The sequence below is a fragment of the Paroedura picta genome, chromosome 11, assembly GCF_049243985.1.
Source record: "Paroedura picta isolate Pp20150507F chromosome 11, Ppicta_v3.0, whole genome shotgun sequence".
NCBI lineage: Eukaryota > Metazoa > Chordata > Lepidosauria > Squamata > Gekkonidae > Paroedura > Paroedura picta.
In genome coordinates this window covers 2,394,952-2,415,396 of record NC_135379.1, presented here as the reverse complement: position 1 = coordinate 2,415,396, position 20,445 = coordinate 2,394,952, and the positions used below count along the sequence as shown (strand labels likewise).

At 55.5% G+C, this 20,445-nt stretch overlaps 1 protein-coding gene across 1 annotated transcript in view; it reads left to right on the top strand.

Annotated features, from left to right (window-relative positions):
* The first annotated feature begins 18,046 nt into the window (after positions 1–18,046).
* WNT9A (Wnt family member 9A) overlaps positions 18,047–20,445 on the top strand; it is a 34,283-nt gene continuing 31,884 nt past the window's right edge. The window contains exon 1 of the mRNA XM_077303096.1: positions 18,047–18,260. Coding sequence (XP_077159211.1) covers positions 18,151–18,260 — 110 coding nt within the window. The 5' untranslated portion in view covers positions 18,047–18,150. The remainder of the gene's footprint in view (positions 18,261–20,445) is intronic.

Here is a 20,445-nt window from a genome sequence, read left to right as displayed (position 1 = left end):
CCCCGGTTCAATCCCCAGCATCTCCAGTTAACAGGACCAGGCAGGAGGAGCGGGGAAAGACCTTGGTCTGAGTCCCTGGCTCAGGGGAAGAGCTGCAGTTGGACATCCCTTTGTACGGCATCCCAAGCGGTGCCCCGTTTTGACTTGCAAGGAGTGTTGAAAACCAGCCCCCAAAACAAGGGATTTGTTTCCTGCTGCCTTGCCAAAGGATGTTTCGTGGGGGGGGGGGGGTGGAGGGAGTGGCTCCACCTGACCCGTATTGTTGCTGACCTGGAAATCTCCCCGGTTGCTTGTACCTGTCCACCAGAACGGTATTCCAGGGGGCTTCTGTTTCTGCTCGCTGTGCCCACCCGTCCAGCGGTTGGCAAACTAGTTTGCAAGAGGGGTCTGCGGTGCATCATCGTGGCTGGGCGCACAAGGAGCCAATTTTTTCCCCTCGTTCGATGAGAGCACTGCTCTCCCCAAGGCTGGCAGCTGTTCAGCAACGCTTCTTTCCCCCCAAGAGAAAAAAAAAACACTGCCTCTCTGAAAGACATCTCTCCGGGTGGAACGAAGCCTCATGGTGGATGGCTGCAAATGATTAAGGAACCGGGGAAGAAATAAACCCTTCTGATTCGTCCGGGCTGCTAAGTCCCTCGGCCCAGGACGGCGCAGGGCCTGCCGTCGGATTCCTTTTCACTGCAGCCGAGCAAAGTCGTCCGGGGAATCCGCCAGACTGAAATGACCTGTCACATCTCATTTGGCACAGAGGCTCCGACGTGAGGACGGCCGTGCCGGGTGGAAAATTTTGACAGCTCGGCTAGCGGTGGCAGAGCGGCCTCGCTATCTGCCGCCGCCCTGCGCATATCTCCTTAGCGCGAAGCCTGTGCAGAGACTCTCGGAGGGAAAAGCGTAAGCCCGTGAAACTATTAGAGGCCTCTGATGGCGGCAGATTAAACCGTCATGCTCGAGACGAATGCGGTTAAAGAGCCAGGCCTTCAAGGGGAAGTCCGGATTTTAATCCACTTCCGCCGTCATTCCCATGGGAGCCCTGGAATGGAGTCGCTGCGGGATCAGGTGACTGTGGTAGCTGGCGGTGGTGGCAGCTGCTACAGTCACCCGGGGTGCACCTCCTTCCCGCCTGCCCCCCTCTAGAAGCCCCTGGCTTGGATCTGGAGGGGAGAAACCGGGCAAGTCAAGGAGACAGTGGGAAAGAAGGCAGCCAGGTGGTGTCAGAGGGCGGGCAGGTGGCAGAGGCCTCTGAGGCCTGGCAAAGGGCCACGGCCTTCTTGGGGCTTTGTGCCATGCGCCGTCTGACCCGCGGGGCCTGGCATGAGCAGGCCGTTCGTGACTGGGGCTGGATGACGAAGCAGGGATCGCACTTGCCCTGATGGGAGGGTGTGCACCTGGGCATCTCAAAAGAACAACTTTGCCTTCTCCCCCTTGAGGAATCCCAGAGGTTTGGGGGGGGGGAGCCTGGGGAGGGAAAGAAGAGCTCTAAGCCAGAGTTGCCAACTCTGGGTTGGGAAAGACCTGGAGACTTCGGGGGTGGACCCGGGAGAGGGTGGGATTTGGGGCAGGGAGGGGCCTTGTGGAGTCTAATGTGAGGGAGTCCCCCCTCCAAAGCAGCCCCTTTATTTAGGCATCAGTTTGTATTCCGCCCTTTCTCAAAGACTCAGGACTGTAGGGAAACTGATCTCTTGAGTCTGGGGATGAGCTCTAATTCCACGAGAGTTCCAAGCCCAACTGGAGGCTGGAAATCCTGACCTATGCAGGAGATAATGCCGTAGAAGCCCCCTTCCTTTCCCCCTAGTTCTAATTCTGGAAGATGCCCAAGCTGCACCTGGAGGCTACCAAACCTGGCAGTTGAATTCCAGAAGGGACCTGCGTTCAAAAGATGCAAGGCTGCTTGACCCCCCCCCCCCCCAGACACCACCAAGGAGTCGCAGGGAAAGAGGAGGAGAGATCCCCAATTTGAATTGCAAAAAAAGGGAATTTTTCACAGGAGCTCTTTTCCTTTTAGCCTCCGCAAACAGAGAGGACAAGAGGTCACAGCCCCCCCCCCTTCCCCAAGAAGGCTCTCCCCTGGCAGTTTATCATTTATTTATTGTGCGGCCACATGCAGCCAGCTGGGTGACCTTGGGCACATCACAGGAAGCATCGAATAATATAAAATATGTAGCCAAGTAGGTACAATGGTTATGCAGACCCACTGGGCCCTAAATGGATCCAAGTTTCAAATCCCCTCCATTCTTGCAGGGAAGAGGTCAGAGAGCTCAGCTGCATCTCCCTGGAAAACACAATGCTCCCATTCCAGTGACGCGGGGGCCAAGGTCCTCATGTCCCCGTGCAGCCGGGTGGAAGGGTTCGTGTCCCAATTCTGGCCTTTTCAAATGGACTTGGAGCAGACGGGTCAGGAAGGAACTGTGGGCAAGTGGAACTTTAGCAGGATCCTGATTTTTGACTTTCGGAATGGGTTGGGCTGCCTATGTTGGGCTGGGGAAATTCCTGTCAATGTGGGGCTGGCGCTTAGAGAAGGCAGCCTAGTACGAAGCAATGCTGCCTCCTGGTGGCAAGAGGCACACATGAAACATGGGAAGTCACCTTGTGCTGAATCAGGCTCAACTGAAGCTCTTTTTGGGACGTCTTTCCCATCGCCTGGTCCTTTTGAACCTGGAGACGCTGGGCATTGAACCTGGGACCTTCCACCACTGTGACACGACCCCTCCCCAAAGCCACCCACCCCTCCCGGCATGGTGTCCTGGTTGAGGGTGGCGGCCGCTAATTTGGAGAACTGGATTGGATGCCCCGCTCCTCCTCCACCTGCAGCCTGTTGGGTGAGCTTGGGCCAGTCCCAGTTTTCTCAGAACTCTCTCAGCCCCAACTACCTCACACGGGGTCTGTTGCGGGGAGAGGACGGGTAGGCAATTGTAGGCTGATCTTGTATTGAGTCAGGGGGTCCGACTAGATAGCCTGGATGACCCCTTCCAACTCTAATATTCTATCTTTCTATGATCTGAACCTCTAGGGAATTGTGGAATATAAATATATAAAATTAATGAACTATTCTGGGCTGGGCTGTGTGGCCGTAGCTTTGGTCTCTGATGTTTCGCCAGGGACCTGGGCTGGCATCTTTAGGGGCCGGACAATGCAGGCTGGGGTCCACTCCGTGCCAACTTGTCCTGCCTCTGAAGGCGCCAGCCACAGTTCCTGGCAAAACCCTCAACGTCCAGTTGACTCCAGGCAGCCCTTTGGCAACTCCTTAAACAAAACCAGAGTCCAGTTGCACCTTTAAGACCAACCAAGATTTATTCAAGGCGTGAGCTTTCGAGTGCAAGCACTCGAAAGCTCACGCCTTGAACAAACCTTGATTGATCTTAAAGGTGCTGCTGGACTCTGGTTTTGTTGTGCTTCTTCAGACCAACGCGGCGACCCACTGGAATCTCTCCTTCAACAAAAGCCACCAAGTTGCCAGGCCGGGTGCACCGCAGGCCAGCAGGGGGCACCAGATCTCCACGACAGATTTGGCCTGCAGGGCTAGACGAGGGTTTGCTCCTAGCCCGGAGGACTCTGGCATTTCTGCGGCGAGAGGCAGCCCACAGCCGCCAGGTAGGAAAAGATCAATCTGTTTGACTTGTTTGCCTTTCTCCTCCTCCCTCCTCACTGAGACTCTGCGTGGATCCCTCAGGGAAACCGTAATGGGCCACATCATATCCCAGCTCAGGCCAGCAGATCTGTGCTGCTATGCAGAGGGCACCCCAATTTCACGAAATTGGTTAAAACTTGGGATCCGGACAGGCCTGAGACAAACCCCCAGCAATCAGAGGAAAGGAGAAACATATTGCTGCAGTTGTGATGATTATGATTTTATTGTAACAGTATTAATCATCAATCTATTAATAATATTAACGATTATAGTATTAATTATGGTAATAATGTTAATTCTTGCCATAATACCGATGATCTTATTGTTATAGTTTGCCTTTCCCAAGTGGCTCGGGGCAGGGAACAATAATAACGTACATTTCAGAAATTAAAAAACCGCAATTTCAATTTAAACTTAAATTATATTTAAAAACCTTATTGGGGTGGGCTAGTGTATACTGGTCACATCGGATGTTCCTTTTTTGCAGAAGGGGCTTCTTCTGTGTTCATATCCTGGCCGCAGCCATAAGCTCTATCTTAGAGAGCTTTGATCCTCAAAAGTCGATACTTTGGAGATTTTCTTCAATCTTTGTTACTAGATTTGAATCCTGCCCTTAAAGGGACAGTGTCCCTTGGAACTCTTCACAGCCCTTTACAAATCCATGTACTGAGGTCTCTGGTTGCATCAAAAGCCAGCGTGATGGAAGAGCCAGCTTGGTGTCGTGGTTAAGAGCAGCAGCCTCCTAGCTGGAGAACGGGGTTCGATGCCCCCACTCCTCCTGCACAGCCAGCCAGCTGGGTGACCCTGGGTGAGTCACAGTTCTCTCAGAGCTCTCTCAGCCTTATCGGCCTCACAGGGGTTGAGCGAGGAAGGGGAAGCGATTGTAAGCCGCTCCAAGACACACAAAGCGCACCTGATGATCTTGGGGCAGTCTCAGCTCTCTCAGAGCTCTCTCCGCCCCTCTCTCACCTCACAGGTTGTCTGTTGTGGGGAGGGGAAGGGTAGGTGATGGTGAGATGCTTTGAATCCCCTCCGGGTAATAAAATGTGGGGTAGAAATGACCTGCTCTTCTTCTTCTTCTTCAATGGCCTCACATCAGACTTGATAACCAGATGGGAATACAGGAGGGAAAACAGGATAATGCAGAGAGGTCACCAGAAAACTGGTCACGATTCTCAGTCAGAATGGAGCGAGTGAACGGGAAGCGTTGTCTTAGACTACAGATGTGCATCATCTCAGACTGAATGCCGACTGGGGAGGTAGCCCGCTTTCCTCTCCTTCTGCCGGCCCTGGCCAGTCTGAAGTGTTCAGATGGAGCAGATCCAAACGAGAGATGGAAAAAGCACCAGCTCGGGTTAGCCTCCCACCAGCAGACGAGGAATCCCTGCAAGCCCCTCCGTGCCTCTTTCAAGGGCAGCCAGCCTCACTGAGCAGCTGACGAGGCAGCCCCCCAAGCAGTGGGTCCCTTCAAGCCCTCCGACCCGGGGAAAACCTGCTCTGGGCCTTGTGGCCTCGGCTGGTCGAATTCTTCTGACATCACCCATTTCCAGGGAAGACCAAGGTTAATCCAAGGGCACCAATTCCCTTCCAAAGGCCTCAGGGAGAGTCACCCCGACCTCAGCCTCCTCTTTGACCGTCACCAGTTCAAAGCGCCTGGCGAGAGCCTGTGGAATCTCTCGCCCAGCGTGTTCCCCGAGAGAGACCCCGGGAGACGGAGGGTTTCTCCTCGGGAGCCTGAGCGTGGGCTCTGAGCAGGCGCTGGGAAAGCCGGCTCTGTCAAGCTGAAGGAAGCCAGGAAGGCCTCCCTTCTCAACGTCCTCCGTGGAGGGGCTCTTGAAGCTGTCATGTCAAAAGGAGAGGGGGGGAAGCTTTCTCACTGGGTGGCAGAATTGGGAGGGGGGTTCCCCAGGGGCACGGCCAGTGACCAGATGGGTCAGGAGTCACCCCCCAATGGTCTTCTTTTCTGAAGCAAGGATTTCCCACGTTTCAAAGAGAAGCGGCAGAAAGTTCAAAAGTCCTCATTTCCAGTGGAAAACGAGGCCTCCGGCAGAATGTGAAATAAAACGGGAGCCGGTTTCGGAGGGGAGCTGTGTTGATATGTTGCCAAAGAGCTAGACTGCAGCTCCAGAGAACCCTGGAGACAGACCCGAGGCTCTCAGCGGCTGAGCTTTTGAGAGTCCGAGTGCCAGACAGCCAGCTTCGTGTAGCAGTTAAGAGTGGCGGCCCCTAATTTCAAGAGCCAGGGTTGATTCCCCCGCTCCTCCTCCACATGCTGCCAGGTTGGTGCTTTTCAGCCAGTCACAGTCCTGTTAGAGCTGTTCTTAGAGAGCAATTCTGTCAGAGTGCTCTCAGCACCTACCTCACAGGGGGAGAGGAAGGAAAGGTGATCATAACCCACTTTGAGACTCCTTTGGGTAGAGAAAAGCGGGGTACAAAAACCAACTCTTCTTCATCCAAAGTTTTTTGAACTTCACAGTGCTGCTGGCCTCCATCCTTGTGCTCTTGCTTCAGACCAAGACAGCTGCCCACCAAAATCTATCTTCTTCCACCTCTGGAATCAGCCTGAGAAGCGGAGTGGCGGGTGGGGTGGGGAGGGGAAGGGTGACGCTCCGTTTGTTCGCTCTTGACCCCTGGCCCCGGCCGGTCATGTGCTGCTAGCAATGATTCACAGGCCACAGACCTGTTTGCTGTCTAGCGCACATGCTAATTGAAATTGAAATTGCAATTTGCTGCCTGCCGCATGCTTTACTTGGCTCCCGGGACCCTGATGCCTGCAGCGGGGGGGGGGGGGCGGACTCTGACCCTGACAAGTACAAGCACCCATTCTCAGATGGTTGCCAACCTCCAGGCATGGCCAGCTGCTTTGGAAGGTGAGCTCTAGGGCCTCCAATGATCCCACTGAGGTTCCACCTCCCTAAATCCTGCCAATTCTGGGCTCTACCCCCATAGCAACAAGGCTTCTATTCTAGGGTTGCCAACCTCCAGGTGGGTTGTGCAATCGGGTCTCTGAATGTCTGGTAAATAATGCTTCCAAAACTGAAGAACGGTCACTAGCAGGAAGGCAGTCATGATAACCAATCAATATTGTAAATTTGTGTAGAATAATACAATTCCACAAGTGGGATACAAAAAACTAATTCAGGCAACATTACTATTTTGAAATTCAAAATTAGAAATGGCAAATCCTTGAGACCTCGTGTTATCACATTGTCTCCCCTCAATTATACCTTGCAAAATGGGGGTCTGTTGGATCTTCATAGAATCATGGAATCATAGAGTTGGAAGGGGCCACACAGGCCATCTAGTCCAACCCCCTGCTCAACGCAGGATCAGCCCTAAGCATCCTAAAGCATCCAAGAAAAGTGTGTATCCAACCTTTGCTGGAAGACTGCCAGTGAGGGGGAGCTCCCCACCTCCTTAGGCAGCCTATTCCACTGCTGAACTACTCTGACTGTGAAAATTTTTTTCCTGATATCTAGCCTATATCGTTGTACTTGAAGTTTAAACCCATTACTGCGTGTCCTCTCCTCTGCAGCCAGCAGAAACAGCATCCTGCCCTCCTCCAAGTGACAACCTTTCAAATACTTAAAGAGGGCTATCATGTCCCCTCTCAACCTCCTTTTCTCCAGGCTGAACATTCCCAAGTCCCTCAACCTATCTTCATAGGGCTTGGTCCCTTGGCCCCAGATCATCCTCGTCGCTCTCCTCTGTACCCTTTCAATTTTATCTACGTCCTTCCTGTGGGCTTCTGTTGGAACTAACCTGTTGAACGGTTGCCTGAATTGTTTTTTGTATCACAGCTTTGCAAAGCTTCTGAGGGATTTGATTGCACCTGGTTCTTCCAGATTCCTGCGTACCGGAGGCAGGGAGGAGGCGGGCAGGAGGGGGGGGCAGGCGGCTGGTGATTTGGTCTGTTTTGCTCCAAATAAGACTTGCTTGGTGCACTTCCTCGCACCACTAGATGTCTCTGCTTGTTGTGTGGAATAATTGCAGCCCGAGATTGCAGCTTTCAAAGGTCTACCAGCACCGAAAATTGATTGCTTATTTGGCTATCGTCCACCTGTCTGGCTTGGATCCAGGTGGATCACACTTATCCTGGATGCTTGAGGCTGATCCTGCATTGAGCAGGGGGTGGGACTAGATGGCCAGTGTGGCCCCTTCCCTCTCTAGGATTCTAGGAGTCTAGTTCAGCAGTGGAAGGGGCTGCCTCAGGAGGTGGGGAGCTCCCCCTCACTGGCTGTCTTCAAGCAGCGGCTGGACAGATCCTTCTCCTGGATGCTTGAGGCTGATCCTGCACTGAGCAGGGGGTGGGACTAGATGGCCTGCATGGCCCCTTCCCACTCTAGGATTCTAGGAGTCTAGTACAGCAGTGGGATGGGCTGCCTCAGGAGGTGGGGAGCTCCCCCTCACTGGCCGTCTTCAAGCAGCGGCTGGACAGATCCTTCTCCTGGATGCTTGAGGCTGATCCTGCATTGAGCAGGGGGTGGGACTAGATGGCCTCCATGGCCATTTCCCCCTCTAGGAGTCTGAGTCTGTAAGACAATGGCCAGGATGTGGGTCATGAACGCTCAAAGGATTTCACAGCCGGAAGCAACTGGCTGTTGTGGGTTTTCCAGGCTATGATGCCGTAGTCTGGTAGTTTTAGCCCCTAACATTTTGCCAGTAATGGTGGCATCTTCAGAGGGGGCACGGCAAGATGGGGGCTCTCCATGCCAGAGACCAAAACGACCAGGCCCCGACAACACAGGGTGGAAACCCCACAACCGCCAGGATGGGGACGGTCGATAAGCAATGGGCTAGGATTTGGGCTGCAGAACCAAGCCGAAGTCTGGAACCCAGAACTGATGTCAACCGTTAAGTGTTCCCACGACATGTTAAATGAGGGCAAATTGCACAGCAGGATCCAAATGCCAGCAAGCCCCATAGACGGCAGCCCCAGACAACTGATCGGAGGAACTTCACGGGGCCTTCTGTCGCCTGTGTGGAAAAGCCCTCTCGGATACTTCCCTTTGGCAGGTCTTGTGGGAAGCCGGGAGAAAGAGAGCCTCCCCCACCCTCGCAGGGGGGCCATTCCACAAGGTGGGGGCCGCCACAGAGAAGGCACCTGCAGGAGCCCTTAATCCAGTGAGCAGAACAGCTACAGCCGGGCAAAGGAAAAGAACACAAATGAGAAGAGCTGCGTTTTGTTCCCTGCTGCTTACTACCTGAAGGAGTCTCAAAACAAAAGGACTCACAGTCGCCTCCCCTTCCTCTCCTCACAACGGACACTCTGGGAGGTAGGCTGGGTGACCCTGGCTTAGTCACAGTTCTCTTAGAGCTGTTCTCATACAGCAGTTCTGTTATAACTCTCAGCTGTTGTAGGGAGAGGAAGGGGAGGCAATTGTAAGCTGCTTTGAGGCTCGTTCAGGTACTGAAAAGCAGGGGATAAAAAACAACTCTTTTTATTTGAGAGCCAGCGTGGGGTAGAGATTAAAGAGTGATGGAGAACTTGGTTTGATTCCCCACTCCTCCTCCACCTGCCGCCAGCTGGGTGACCTTGGGCCAGTGACAGTTCTCTTAGAGCTGTTCCTGCAGAGTTGTTCCCTCAGAGCTCTCTCAGCCCCACCTACCTCATTGGGTATCTTGTGAGGAGAGGAAGGGGGAAGTATAAGCCTCTTAGGGACTCCTTTGGGTAGGGAAGAGTGGGATATAAAAAACCAGCTCTTCTTCTTCTTCCCTTGGCTTCTCCAGATTTCACCGTATATCAAAATGCAGCCAGGGCGGGGGGGGGGAGTGGGCAGGGGGGGCGGCAGAGTGAACAACTGTCTTTTTGCTTCCCGCAAAAGAAGCCCAGGGCATTGCAGCCCCACCGCAGGCCCGCTGCACTCATTCCTGGCCGAACTGATTTCCAGATGTTTCCAGCGCCTACAGCTGTGGGTCACCTGCAGGCTAAATCAACTTCAACACCGCTCTGACCTGTGATAAACTCCTAATCCAAACAAGCCCCGCTCGGAGAACGGGGCTATTTATTTATGTAGCAGAGTGGGGTTTTAGGGGAAAAACAACTTGTCTTTTCCCCAAAGATTGCAGAGAAGATAATCCGCTGGGTTTATGGCGGACGATTAGAAATCCTGACCGATTCGATATTAAACACGGCATGGAATGTTTCCCCCCGATCCGTCCAGCATAGCCGGCCCGGGAGGTATTCAGTGCTGTTCTGCCGATTCTGGATTCTCTCCCTGCTTCTGGCCAGAGCCACCCACACTGATAAGTCTTGAAAGAGGCTCAGAAATCTTGAAACCATCTAGGAACGAGTTTTCCTCCTGTCCTGCCCATCACAGAATCGTAGAGTTGGAAGGGACTTCCTGGGTCATCTAGTCCAACCCCCTGCACTATGCAGGACACCAAAGGGTTGTGAGTGTCCTGCCTGGTGCAGGGGGTGGGACTAGATGACCCAGGAGATCCCTTCCAACTCTATTATTCTATGGGTCTAACCTTCTCGCTCATCCACTGTAACCTGCCACCCCCTTGAGCAGGGGTAGTCAAACTGCAGCCCTCCAGATGTCCATGGACCACAATTCCCAGAAGCCCCTGCCAGCATTCGCTGGCAGGGGCTCCTGGGAATTGTAGTCCATGGACATCTGGAGGGCCGCAGTTTGACTACCCCTGCCCTTGAGCCTTCACAGAATCAGCCTCTGTTTAAAAATGTCCAAAGTTGGAGAACTCACCACTTCCCGAGGAAGCCTGTTCCACTGAGGAACCGCTGTAACTTTCAGGAACTTCTTCCAGACGTTAGGATGGAATTTCTTTTGCATTAATTTCATCCCATCGTCTGCTTGCAAGCCCTGCGCTCTGGGAGACTCGGGATAGTGAAAAACTTGAACATCTGATTGGTGCAGTAAGACCCACCTGGATTAGGCTTGCCAACTCTGGGTTGGGAAATACCTGGAGATTTGGGGGGAGTGGAGCCAGGTTTGGGGAGAGGAACGGCCCTGGAGGGCAAAATACCGTAGAGCTTCCCCTGCAGAGCAGACATTTCCTCTAGGGCAGCGGGGACCAAACTGTGGCTCTCCAGATGTCCATGGACTACAATTCCCATGAGCCCCTGCTGTGTTGATTCTTCAAAGTGCCCCTGGACTCAGATTTTGTCCTGCTGCTTCAGACCGACACCCACCACATTGTATTGGACCAAGCATGCATGCACACAGAAGTTGTTGTTGTTGCTAATTGTTGTTGTTGCTAGATGTACCCGCCACGAGCTGCAAGGGAGTGGCGGGCTATAAATCTAATAATAATAATAATAATAATAATAATAACATTTCTTACCTGCCTCTCCCCAAAGGCTTGAGGTAAGTTACAATATTAAAAGCTCCAATACAAACACAATACAAATTACAAAATACAAAAACAGTCCATCCCCATAGTGGAGCGCTGGGGGTCTTCAAGGTGCCCTGTTCTCAGACTTAGTTCTATGCTGAACGATTATTGTGGTTCCACGAATGGAGCACTGAGGCAGATGAGGAAGTGGAGATGCTTGGAAAGCCAAGTCAAGATTGTTGGGAACCAGCGACAGAAACCTGGTTCCTGGCTTGGCCAGGGAGGGGAGGGGCTCTTCTTCTTGGCCGGCATTGACAAAGAAGCTGCAGAAGGCCCTGCAGAGACCAGGGGTAGGCCAGGGGCATTCGCTGGCAGGGGCTCATGGGAATTGTAGTCCATGGACATCTGGAGGGCTGCAATTTGACTACCCCTGCTCTAGGCGATCTCAGTCCTGCTGGAGAAACCCTGGTCTGGCTTTGCCTTCGGTTTGCAGCCGACCTAAGGGGCTTCCTTAGGGTTTTCAAGCACAGAGACCAAACGAAAGGGTGTCCCAGTGCCTGCCTCGGCGTAGGAACCCTGGAGGTCTCCCATCCAAGTACAAACCAGGGACAACCTGTCTTACCTCCTGGGATTGGATGATGAGATCAGGCTAGCTTGGGGTCAGCCAGGTCAACAAAAGAGACAAACGGGCGGTTTTCCATGGCCTGCTTCTGGGCAATGGCCCCCACTTCCCTGTGGTCCCCTGTCAAAGGCCGAACCAGCAAGGGTTTGAGCAGGAGGACGGAGGGAGGGAGGGATCTGGGGCTGCAGAGCTCCCCCTCCACACCTGGAACTCATCTCTATCCTCCAAGGATCTGACCAAGATGTTTAAAATAACAGTTTTCACACCCAAAGCAAGCTGTTAATTAAAAGCCGGGTTGTTCTTGCTGAGACTTGAGGCAAATCACAAGACGAAACAACGCAAGAAGAACGAACAAACAAACGAACAAACAAATGGAAAGAAAGAAAGAAAGAAAGAAAGAAAGAAAAAGAAGGAAGGAAGGAAGGAAGGAAGGAAGGAAGGAAAGAAAGAAAGAAAGAAAGAAAGAAAGAAAGAAAGAAAGAAAGAAAGAAAGAAATGGTATCGCGCTGCAATAGCTTGGCTGCAAGAATCCAGAAAGAGCGCCATAATACCTACAATGAATTTACCAAAAGGCCCTCCTGGGTTTACCAAAAGGCCCTCCTGAACAAGCAGGAAAGAGAGCGAATTCAAAATCAGTACATTCATCGGATTTCATTTGAACAGGCCAGTTGGAGTCCCCTCGCACCGGAGAGACCAACAAGAGATTGGAGGTAGATTCAGGCGGGGGGCCATGTCGGTCTGAAGCACCAGAACCAAGTGTGAGGCCAGCGCACTTGGAAGACCCAGCAAGTCGGAAGAAATGGGCTTGCCCACAGAAGCTTCTGTCTTGTCCAAACTTTCTCAGTCTTACAGGTGGCCCTGGACTCAAAGAATTTCCAGGTATAAATGTTCGGTGGTCAAACCTCCCTTTGAGCTTCTCCTCTCTGAGGCTCCTACTTGCAAAGCCGTCTTGGCCTCCAGGATGCCACTGGCCTTGGATCGACCTGTTCTTCGGCAGAGTCACCCTCTGAAAACTTAATTTTAATTTCATTAGGCCTGCTTTTGTTCCAGCTGAAGCCCTTCCCTTAGGGTGAATAGTTAAGCTTTAGGCGGAATAGCTCCCCCCTGGCCAAGCGTTTGGGCCTGTCCCGAGATAGCTGGCCACTTTAGCTCTGTCCAATTTCCCTGGCCTTGCCACGCCTCTCGAGCCAGTTCGCTTGATCCTTGTCATGTTGAATCCCGTCAAAACCCAAAGCCACGGGGAACAGCTTTTGTGACGCCGACGCTGAGTCTGCGGTCTCCTTATCAAGCCTCCTTGAGGGATGATTGTGATGCGTGAGGCCTGGACGATACGTGAGAAGCCCCACCAAGGATGGCCTGACTCCCGCTGGTCAAAGTGAATTTCCATGCTGCATGGCCAAAATTCCTGCCTCCGCTTTACTTTGTCTTCAGAATCATTCTGCTAACAATGGTCAGGCCACCAGTTTGGGAGACTCAAGTCCAAATTCGCAGTCATAGAATCCTAGAGTTGGAAGGGGCCTCCTGGGTCATCTAGTCCAACCCCCTGCACAATGCAGGACACTCACAATCCTAACGGCATAGTGCAGGGGGTTGGACTAGATGGCCCAGGAGGCCCCTTCCAACTCTATGACTCTATGGTTCTAACCCTCTCGCTCCTTCACTTGTCACCTGCCACCCCCTTGAACCTTCACAGAATCAGCCTCTCCATCAGATGGCTCTCCAGCCTCTGTTTAAAGATGTCCAAAGATGGAGAACCCACCACATCCTGAGGAAGCCTGTTCCACTGAGAAACCGCTCTGGAACTTCTTCCGGATGTTTGGAATTTCTTTTGCATTAATTTCATGCCATTCATTCTGGTCCGTCCCCCTGGGGCAAGAGAGAACAACTCTGCTCCATCCTAAATAAATAAATCGAAATAATAATAATACCCAATCACCTACACACAACCACCCCGGGTGACTTTTTTTTACTCGGCAGGTTTCTTTGAAGGGGGAGACAGAGAATGAACCCCACATTGGAATAAAACGGGGAGGGGGGCAGTGAAAGGAAAGCCTTCAGAGTGATTTGTTGAAAGCAGCTCTTAGAAACAGACTGAAGACCAACTGCTGCCCTGAGTATTACAACGCTGCCGAAATTCAGCCTGCTTGTTATGCGAGATTCTCGAAACGGTGCTTTTCCAAATAATCCGTCTCTGTGATTATTGTATTTTGGCTGTGCAGCACCCCAAAGTGCACTCCCAGGAGGGGGCACCAAGGAGGGCCGGGGTCTCAAGCCCTCCGAATGTTATGAATCACAACAAACAGTGGAAAACGACATGTGATGTGGCAGCAGGCAGGACGCAGTGGAGGCTGGCCAAAGGTTCTTCTGCAGTCTCTGGCAAGACGGACCACCCCTGGGGCTTGCTTGTTACTTTTGGACAGCCAGGAGAGGCTCCGTCTATGACGGACGGTGCAGACCGGGGGGGAGGGGGAGTCAGGAAGAGGCAAGACTGGAAAGGTCAAAACTCAATACTGCCATGAGTACACTGATACACGATGACTTATTTTCATGATTTTTTTTACTTCTGGTGTGTCTATAGGAGCCATCAGGAGGCTCCCCATCAATGGAGCCAGAACTCCAGAAGCCCTCCAACGGTTGCCCCCCAAGCCCCAAGAAATCAGAGCACCCCTGCCCCAGACACAGAGTTCCCATCTACACCTTGGGGCTAAGAGCCAACAAAGGACTACGGCTTCATATTGATTTATCGATTTTTATTTCTGAATTTAGATTTATATGCCACCCTTTCTTGAAGCTGTCCGGGCTTGGAGCTGCCCTCACTTCCTGTGGCAGTAAGTGCCACATGTTCATGACTCTTTGCAGGAAGAAGGGCTCACAGCTCCTCTACTACCTGGGAGGGCCTGCGACTTTTAACCTCATTTGGGCACTGGGGGCCAAACTCTGCACTTGCACGGTGGAACTGTGACAGTCTCCACTAGATGGGAAGCATTTTCTTTACAGGTGCTAGATCTGCATCCACGTATCACCTTGAAAGACCAATGAGATTTGGGGAAAATAAATTAGAGGGAAGAAGAAAAGTACTGCTTGTTTTATACCCCACATTTTACTACCCAGAGGAGTCTCCAAGCGGCTGACAGTTTCCTTCCCTTCCTCTCCCCACCACAGACACCCTGCGAGGGAGGTGGGGCTGAAAGAGCTGGGAGAGAACTGCTCTGAGAAAACAGCTCTGAGACAACTGTGACTAGCCCAAGGTCACACAACTGGCTGCACGTGGAAAAGCAAGGCGTCTGCTGCTCTTAACCGTGACAGCTCCTCTCTTCTTCCCTCTATGATTCCGTGGCAGCACACTGGCTAACAGTAGGGTATATCTGAATGAAATAGATAAATAGAAGCGGCACACACTCCCAACCCAAAACGGCACGCCTCCAATTGCAAACAGATCAGAAAAACTTGGGTATCCCTGACAGCTTAAGCGTTGATGTTTTGGAGCACAATTTTGGAAAGACTTGCAACCAATGCGGTCAGGATACCAAGCCAGAGATAGGCAGGGGCAGGGGGGGCAGGAGAGGCCCCGGAGGGGCGTCCTCGGCACAGGACAGGCGGTGTGTCTTTCGTATCTACGCTGTTTGTTTTCCCTTTGCAAGAAAGTCTTCTTCTGGGGACAGCAGGTCAGCCACCTCTGCTGCTCTCGTGGTTAATCATCTACCCACCTGGCGAAAGTGAATTCCCCACCTGATAAAGTCCTGGACGCCTGCAAAGGAGGAGACGGAGGGTGTGCTCTGGAGCAGGTGAGGAGAGGACAAGCCAGAGAGGGGAAACAAGCAGGCCCTGGCCAGAACCTGGACGGGAGACCACCCGGGTTGCTATGCAGAGGAAGACAATGGCCAACCTCTTCTGCAACTCTCTTGCCTTGATACGCCTACGGCCAGCTCCAAATTGATGGGGAGGGGCAGGGAGGAGACGGAAATCCGTTTGTTCTTACAGCCCCACTCAAGTCTGCTGTATTCTCTGTGGTTCCCACATTCTTAAGTGATGCCATGGAGAGCCAGCCACAGGGTAGGGAGCCTGAGGCCTTCCCCTGAGAAGACCCTCAGGAGAGCCCTGCTGGGTGAGACCAGGGAGGGTCCCTCCAGTCCAGCCTCCCGTCTCACCCAGGGGCCAGCCAGTTCCTCTGCAGGGCCAGCCACAGGGCAGAGAGGCCGAGGCCTTCCCCTGAGAAGACCCCCAGAAGAGCCCTGCTGGGTCAGGCCAGGGAGGGTCCCTCCAGTCCAGCCTCCCGTCTCACCCAGGGGCCAGCCAGTTCCTCTGCAGGGCCAGCCCCAGGGCAGGGAGGCCGAGGCCTTCCCCTGAGAAGACCCTCAGAAGAGCCCTGCTGGGTCAGGCCAGGGAGGGTCCCTCCAGTCCAGCCTCCCGTCTCACCCAGGGGCCAGCCAGTCCCTCTGCAGGGCCAGCCACAGGGCAGAGAGGCCGAGGCCTTCCCCTGAGAAGACCCCCAGAAGAGCCCTGCTGGGTCAGGCCAGGGAGGGTCCCTCCAGTCCAGCCTCCCGTCTCACCCAGGGGCCAGCCAGTTCCTCTGCAGGGCCAGCCCCAGGGCAGGGAGGCCGAGGCCTTCCCCTGAGAAGACCCTCAGAAGAGCCCTGCTGGATCAGACCAGTGGTCCATCTAGTCCAGCCTCCCGTCTCACCCAGGGGCCAGCCAGTTCATCTAGTGGGTCAACAGCAGGGCATTGAGGCCAAGGCATTGAGCTCTGATGTTGCTTTCTTTCCCTGGTATTTAGAAACTGACTGCCTCTGTGCAGGACCCCTTGAGTCACCACAGGTAGCAGGCAGATTTTAGGGGTGGATTTGGGGAGGGGAGAGGCTCCAGTGGGTTACCCTGCCAGGGGCTGTTGCTCCAGGGAGCAGCTCGCTGTCACCTGGAAATGCCTGGCAGTAGTGGGGGGGGGGGGCTCCAGCTGCCGCCTGGAGTTTCTCCCCAGAATGAAACTTCGTGGGGCTTCCAGGTGCCCGCGGACTCTGACTGCTCTCTCCTTTCAGAGCAAAATGGCAACACACCTGATTCACCTGTGTGTGTGTGTGTGTTTGTGTGTGTGTTTACATGGGTCCTGTTAAGTCACTTCTGACTTTGGCCACCCTAATAATTAATGTCCTCCAAAACATCTTATGCTTAAATAGCCTTGCAAGTCCATCCGCCTCACGCTGGGTCTCCCTCGATTCCTGCTCCCTTCAGCTTTTCCGAGCGTCCTCGTCTTCTCCAGAGTGAAGTCGGAGTCCTCCTTCTCCACGGATGGACGGCCTTCTCGTAAGGTGACCTCCTCAGCTTTGTCCTTTTGTCTGCCCAGTTTGGCCATTTGGGCTTCCGGGGAGTCGAGGCTGGATGTGAGCTGGAACCCGCCCTGACTTGTCTTTTGGGCCGGGCCCGTCAATGTCTCCTCTGACCCCGGATTGCGCAGAGGGAGCGTCACAAAATGGCCCTGTCTGAAGCGCTGCTGTCTCTGCTGTGGTCTTGGGGCTTTGCAGCCTTCCCCGCTGCATGTAGGGTTGCCAACTCCAGGTTGGGAATAAGCTTGCCAAGCTCCAGGCAGTGGCTGGAGATCTCCTGGGATGACAACTGGTCTCTGGGGGACAGAGATTCATTTGCAGGGAGAAAACAGCAGCGTTGAAGGCGTGGCCTGAGGAAGTCCCGCCCCTCCCCAAACCCTGCTTTCTGCAGGCTCCACCCACAGGATCTCCCGGGATTTCCCAAAACCCAGTTGGGAAGTTCCTGGACATTTTGAGGTTGAAGCGTGAGAAGGGTGTGGTTTAGGGAAGGGAGGGGCTTCGGTAGGGTAGGACGCTGTGGACATTTTCTCCAGGTGACTTGGCCTCAGTCACCTGGAGATCAGGTGTAATGCCAGGAGATCTCCAGCCGCCGCCCAAAGGTTGGCAACCCTACCTGTGTGGCAGGCTGAGCCGCTCTCCCATTTCCTTGCGGGCTTCTGTGATCCCTTCTTTACAACAAAGTTCCTTTTGCCCAGAGTCTGGCCTCCGAGCCGGTCCAGCGAGTCCTTTTCGCCCGCAATTCCCCGGGAGTCAGTTTCTGGCTCTCCGCTCCGGGGCACACTGGTGCAGCAGCTACATTCAGTCCGGTGGGTTGCGGGGTTGGCCTCCAGCAGCAGGGCCCAGCCTGAGTGCGGGGGGGGGGGGGAGCACCTTGAGGGCCAGCCACGCTTCCTTCCAGATGGGCGCTCCTCTGTTTCTTGGGGGCGCCCACGCCCACGCACGTCCCACACCCAGCCCGGGAGCGCACGCCAAGCGGGCTCCTGCCGCCTCCCCCTGACCCGCCTCGGCTCGCCCGTGTCCAGCCCCGGTTCGCGTCCAGGCGGCCTTGGCGATCCCTGGACGTCTTTGCTCCCCTCCCGGCCGGGCGGGGCGGGGCGGGGAGGGCGTGGCCTCCCGGTCCCGCCCCGCCCCCGCGGCCTCCCTCCGCCCCGCCCCCGCGCCCGCCCCCCAGCTGTCGCCCTCCGCCGCCGCCGCCGCCGCCGCCTATAAAGGGGCGTCCCGGGCCGGGCGGCGGCGGCGGGGCTCGGCGGGGGACGGACCGCGATGGTCAGCCCGAGCGGCGCAGCAAGATGCTGGCTGGAGCCCGCCGCCCCCGCGACGCCCCCGCCGCGCTCCTCGGGCCGCCCCTGCTGCTGCTCCTGCTCGCCGCCGCCCCCGCGCCCTCGGCCGCCTACTTCGGGTGAGCCCCGGACCGGACCGGGAGGGAGGGAGGAGGAGGAGGAGGAGGAGGAGGAGGAGGAGGAGGAGGAGGGTCTCCCCGCGAGGAGGGCGCCCGCGCGCTCCAGGGGCTCCACGGGAGGGGGGAGGGGTCCTCGGCGATCCTCGGGCAGGCGCCGCCGCTGCTTGTGGCGGGGAGTTCCGCCGGTTCCCCCTGCGACGCCGCCGCCGCCGCCTCCACCCGCCCGGGCCGGCCCCGATGGCCGCAGCCCCAGCCCGGGACGCCGCCACCCAGGCTCCCCTTCCGCCGGCCACTTTCCATGCTGGGGGGGCGGTGTGGGGGGGAGATGCCATTCGCCTGGCCCCTTCCCTCTTCTCCTTGGCCCCTGCCTGGCCGGCTTTCTCCTCCGTCCCCCTCCCCTCCTGGGGAGACCCCCTGCCCCTTCTTGGCCATGGGGTCCGACTAGATGGGCGGGCTCCCCTCTGCCCGGGCTGCCTCTGGAGAGCCAGTGCCCCTCTGCAGCTCCCCGGTGCCCCTTGGGGTCTGCCTGCCTTTGGGGCTGGCAAGGGGCTACCCCCCTCTTCCCTGCCTCTTGGCAGCCACCTGCCTCTTCCCCTTGTGCCCCCCCCCCAACTGGGCGGCGGTGTTGGTTGGAGTCCCTCTTGGCAGGGGGCATGCCCCGCACGGCTGAAGGCTTCCCTCCGACTTCGTGGGGTCTCCGGGTGTCCCCAGACTCGTTCTCCTGCCTTTAGACGGGGTCCTTCCTTTGGGGGAGGGGGGCGGGTTCCTTTGAGCAGGCGGAGGTGCTGTCCATGGTGTGGCCGGCCTCCCTGCCCCCTGGGGCCTTGGAGTGGTGCCCCCCAGATTGCTGCCCCTTTCTCCCCAGCGGCTCGTCCTGTGTTGCTCCAGCAATGCGAGAACAACCTGCGTGGCTGGCTGGAGAGGCTTTCCCCTCTCCTCGCACGGTGGGGTGGGCTGGGGTGGGGGCCGTCTCTGTGGAGGGCCCTGCTCCTTGGCTTCCTTAGAGGGGACCGAGCCAGTCCCTTGGGGGGGGGTCCACACCGGTTGCTCTGCCCCCTTTTCAAAAGCTGTGTTCACAGCAGTGTCCTGTGAGTTTCTGCAGCTGCTGTGGGCGGGGGGGGACGGACGCTGTATGCCTGTGGCTCCCAGGGGTGTCCCCTTTTCCAGGGTCCCAACGCACCTCGGGGGGCTTCTCTGAATCCCCAGGGCCTTTCCTTTGCTCAGGCGTCGGCCTGCCGGGGCTTCCGCTGGGGGATTGTGTGGGTTACTCTGAACCTACTCTGCTGATCTGGGCACCCTGCTTATTTATTGTTCTTCCCCGTCCGTTCAGCGGTGGGCACGGTTTTGCGAGCGGACGTGGGTTTTGAGATCCTGCGGGTCTCCCCCCCCCCTTTCCTTTTCCTTTTTGACTCTTGACTCTTTGGAGTTTTTTTTGCTGGCAGTGCAGTTTAAGAGATGATTAGGAAATGGCAAGCTGGACTTTTTGGACGGCCGTGTTGTGGGAAAGACGGTCCGTGCTCCAGGCAGCCTTCTGCAAAAGCAGGCGCTTGGCTCATGGGGCTGTGCCAGCCTTGGGAGCTCTGGGCTGCTTTTGGGGACCGTGGGCAGCTTGGCTTGGAGGGAACCACCAGTGGGCGTGGGAACACAGAACAAAACCCAGGGCTTATTGGCTCTTCCAGCACATGCAAAGTCTGAAGCAGTTGGGGTCTGGACCCGGTTTTTGTGCTGTCAGAAGCAGATGTTCTTAGCCGGGGCGTCTAGGCATGCCCATGTCATGGGGCCTGGAAGAAGGGTCGTCCCTTAATAACAGGTTGTCAAAGCAGAGGTAGACGGAGGTGGCCCAAACCTAGACTGGAAGTTTGTTGGCCTGAAAGGGGCCCCTGGGCTGTGGCTTGGCACCCAAGCAGCGAGCAGTGGATGTTCTCCGGGTGAGGTCTTGCCCTGCGTGAGGGGGCATGCGCTTCTGTCCTGGTGGCAGGATATTCTGTGCCCTTTAAAAGCTGCACCAGACCTCGGCACTATGGGACGTGACCCAGGGTTTGGGAGGTGGCGAGCCCAAGAATTCCGGACTCGGTTCCGTCCCTGAGATCTCTCAGCCGGAGCTTTAATGGGGTGCGATGTGTTGTTGGCCGTGCGCGTCTGGCATGCTCCGCCGGGGGGGGGTCTCTCTCCTGCCAAAGCGATT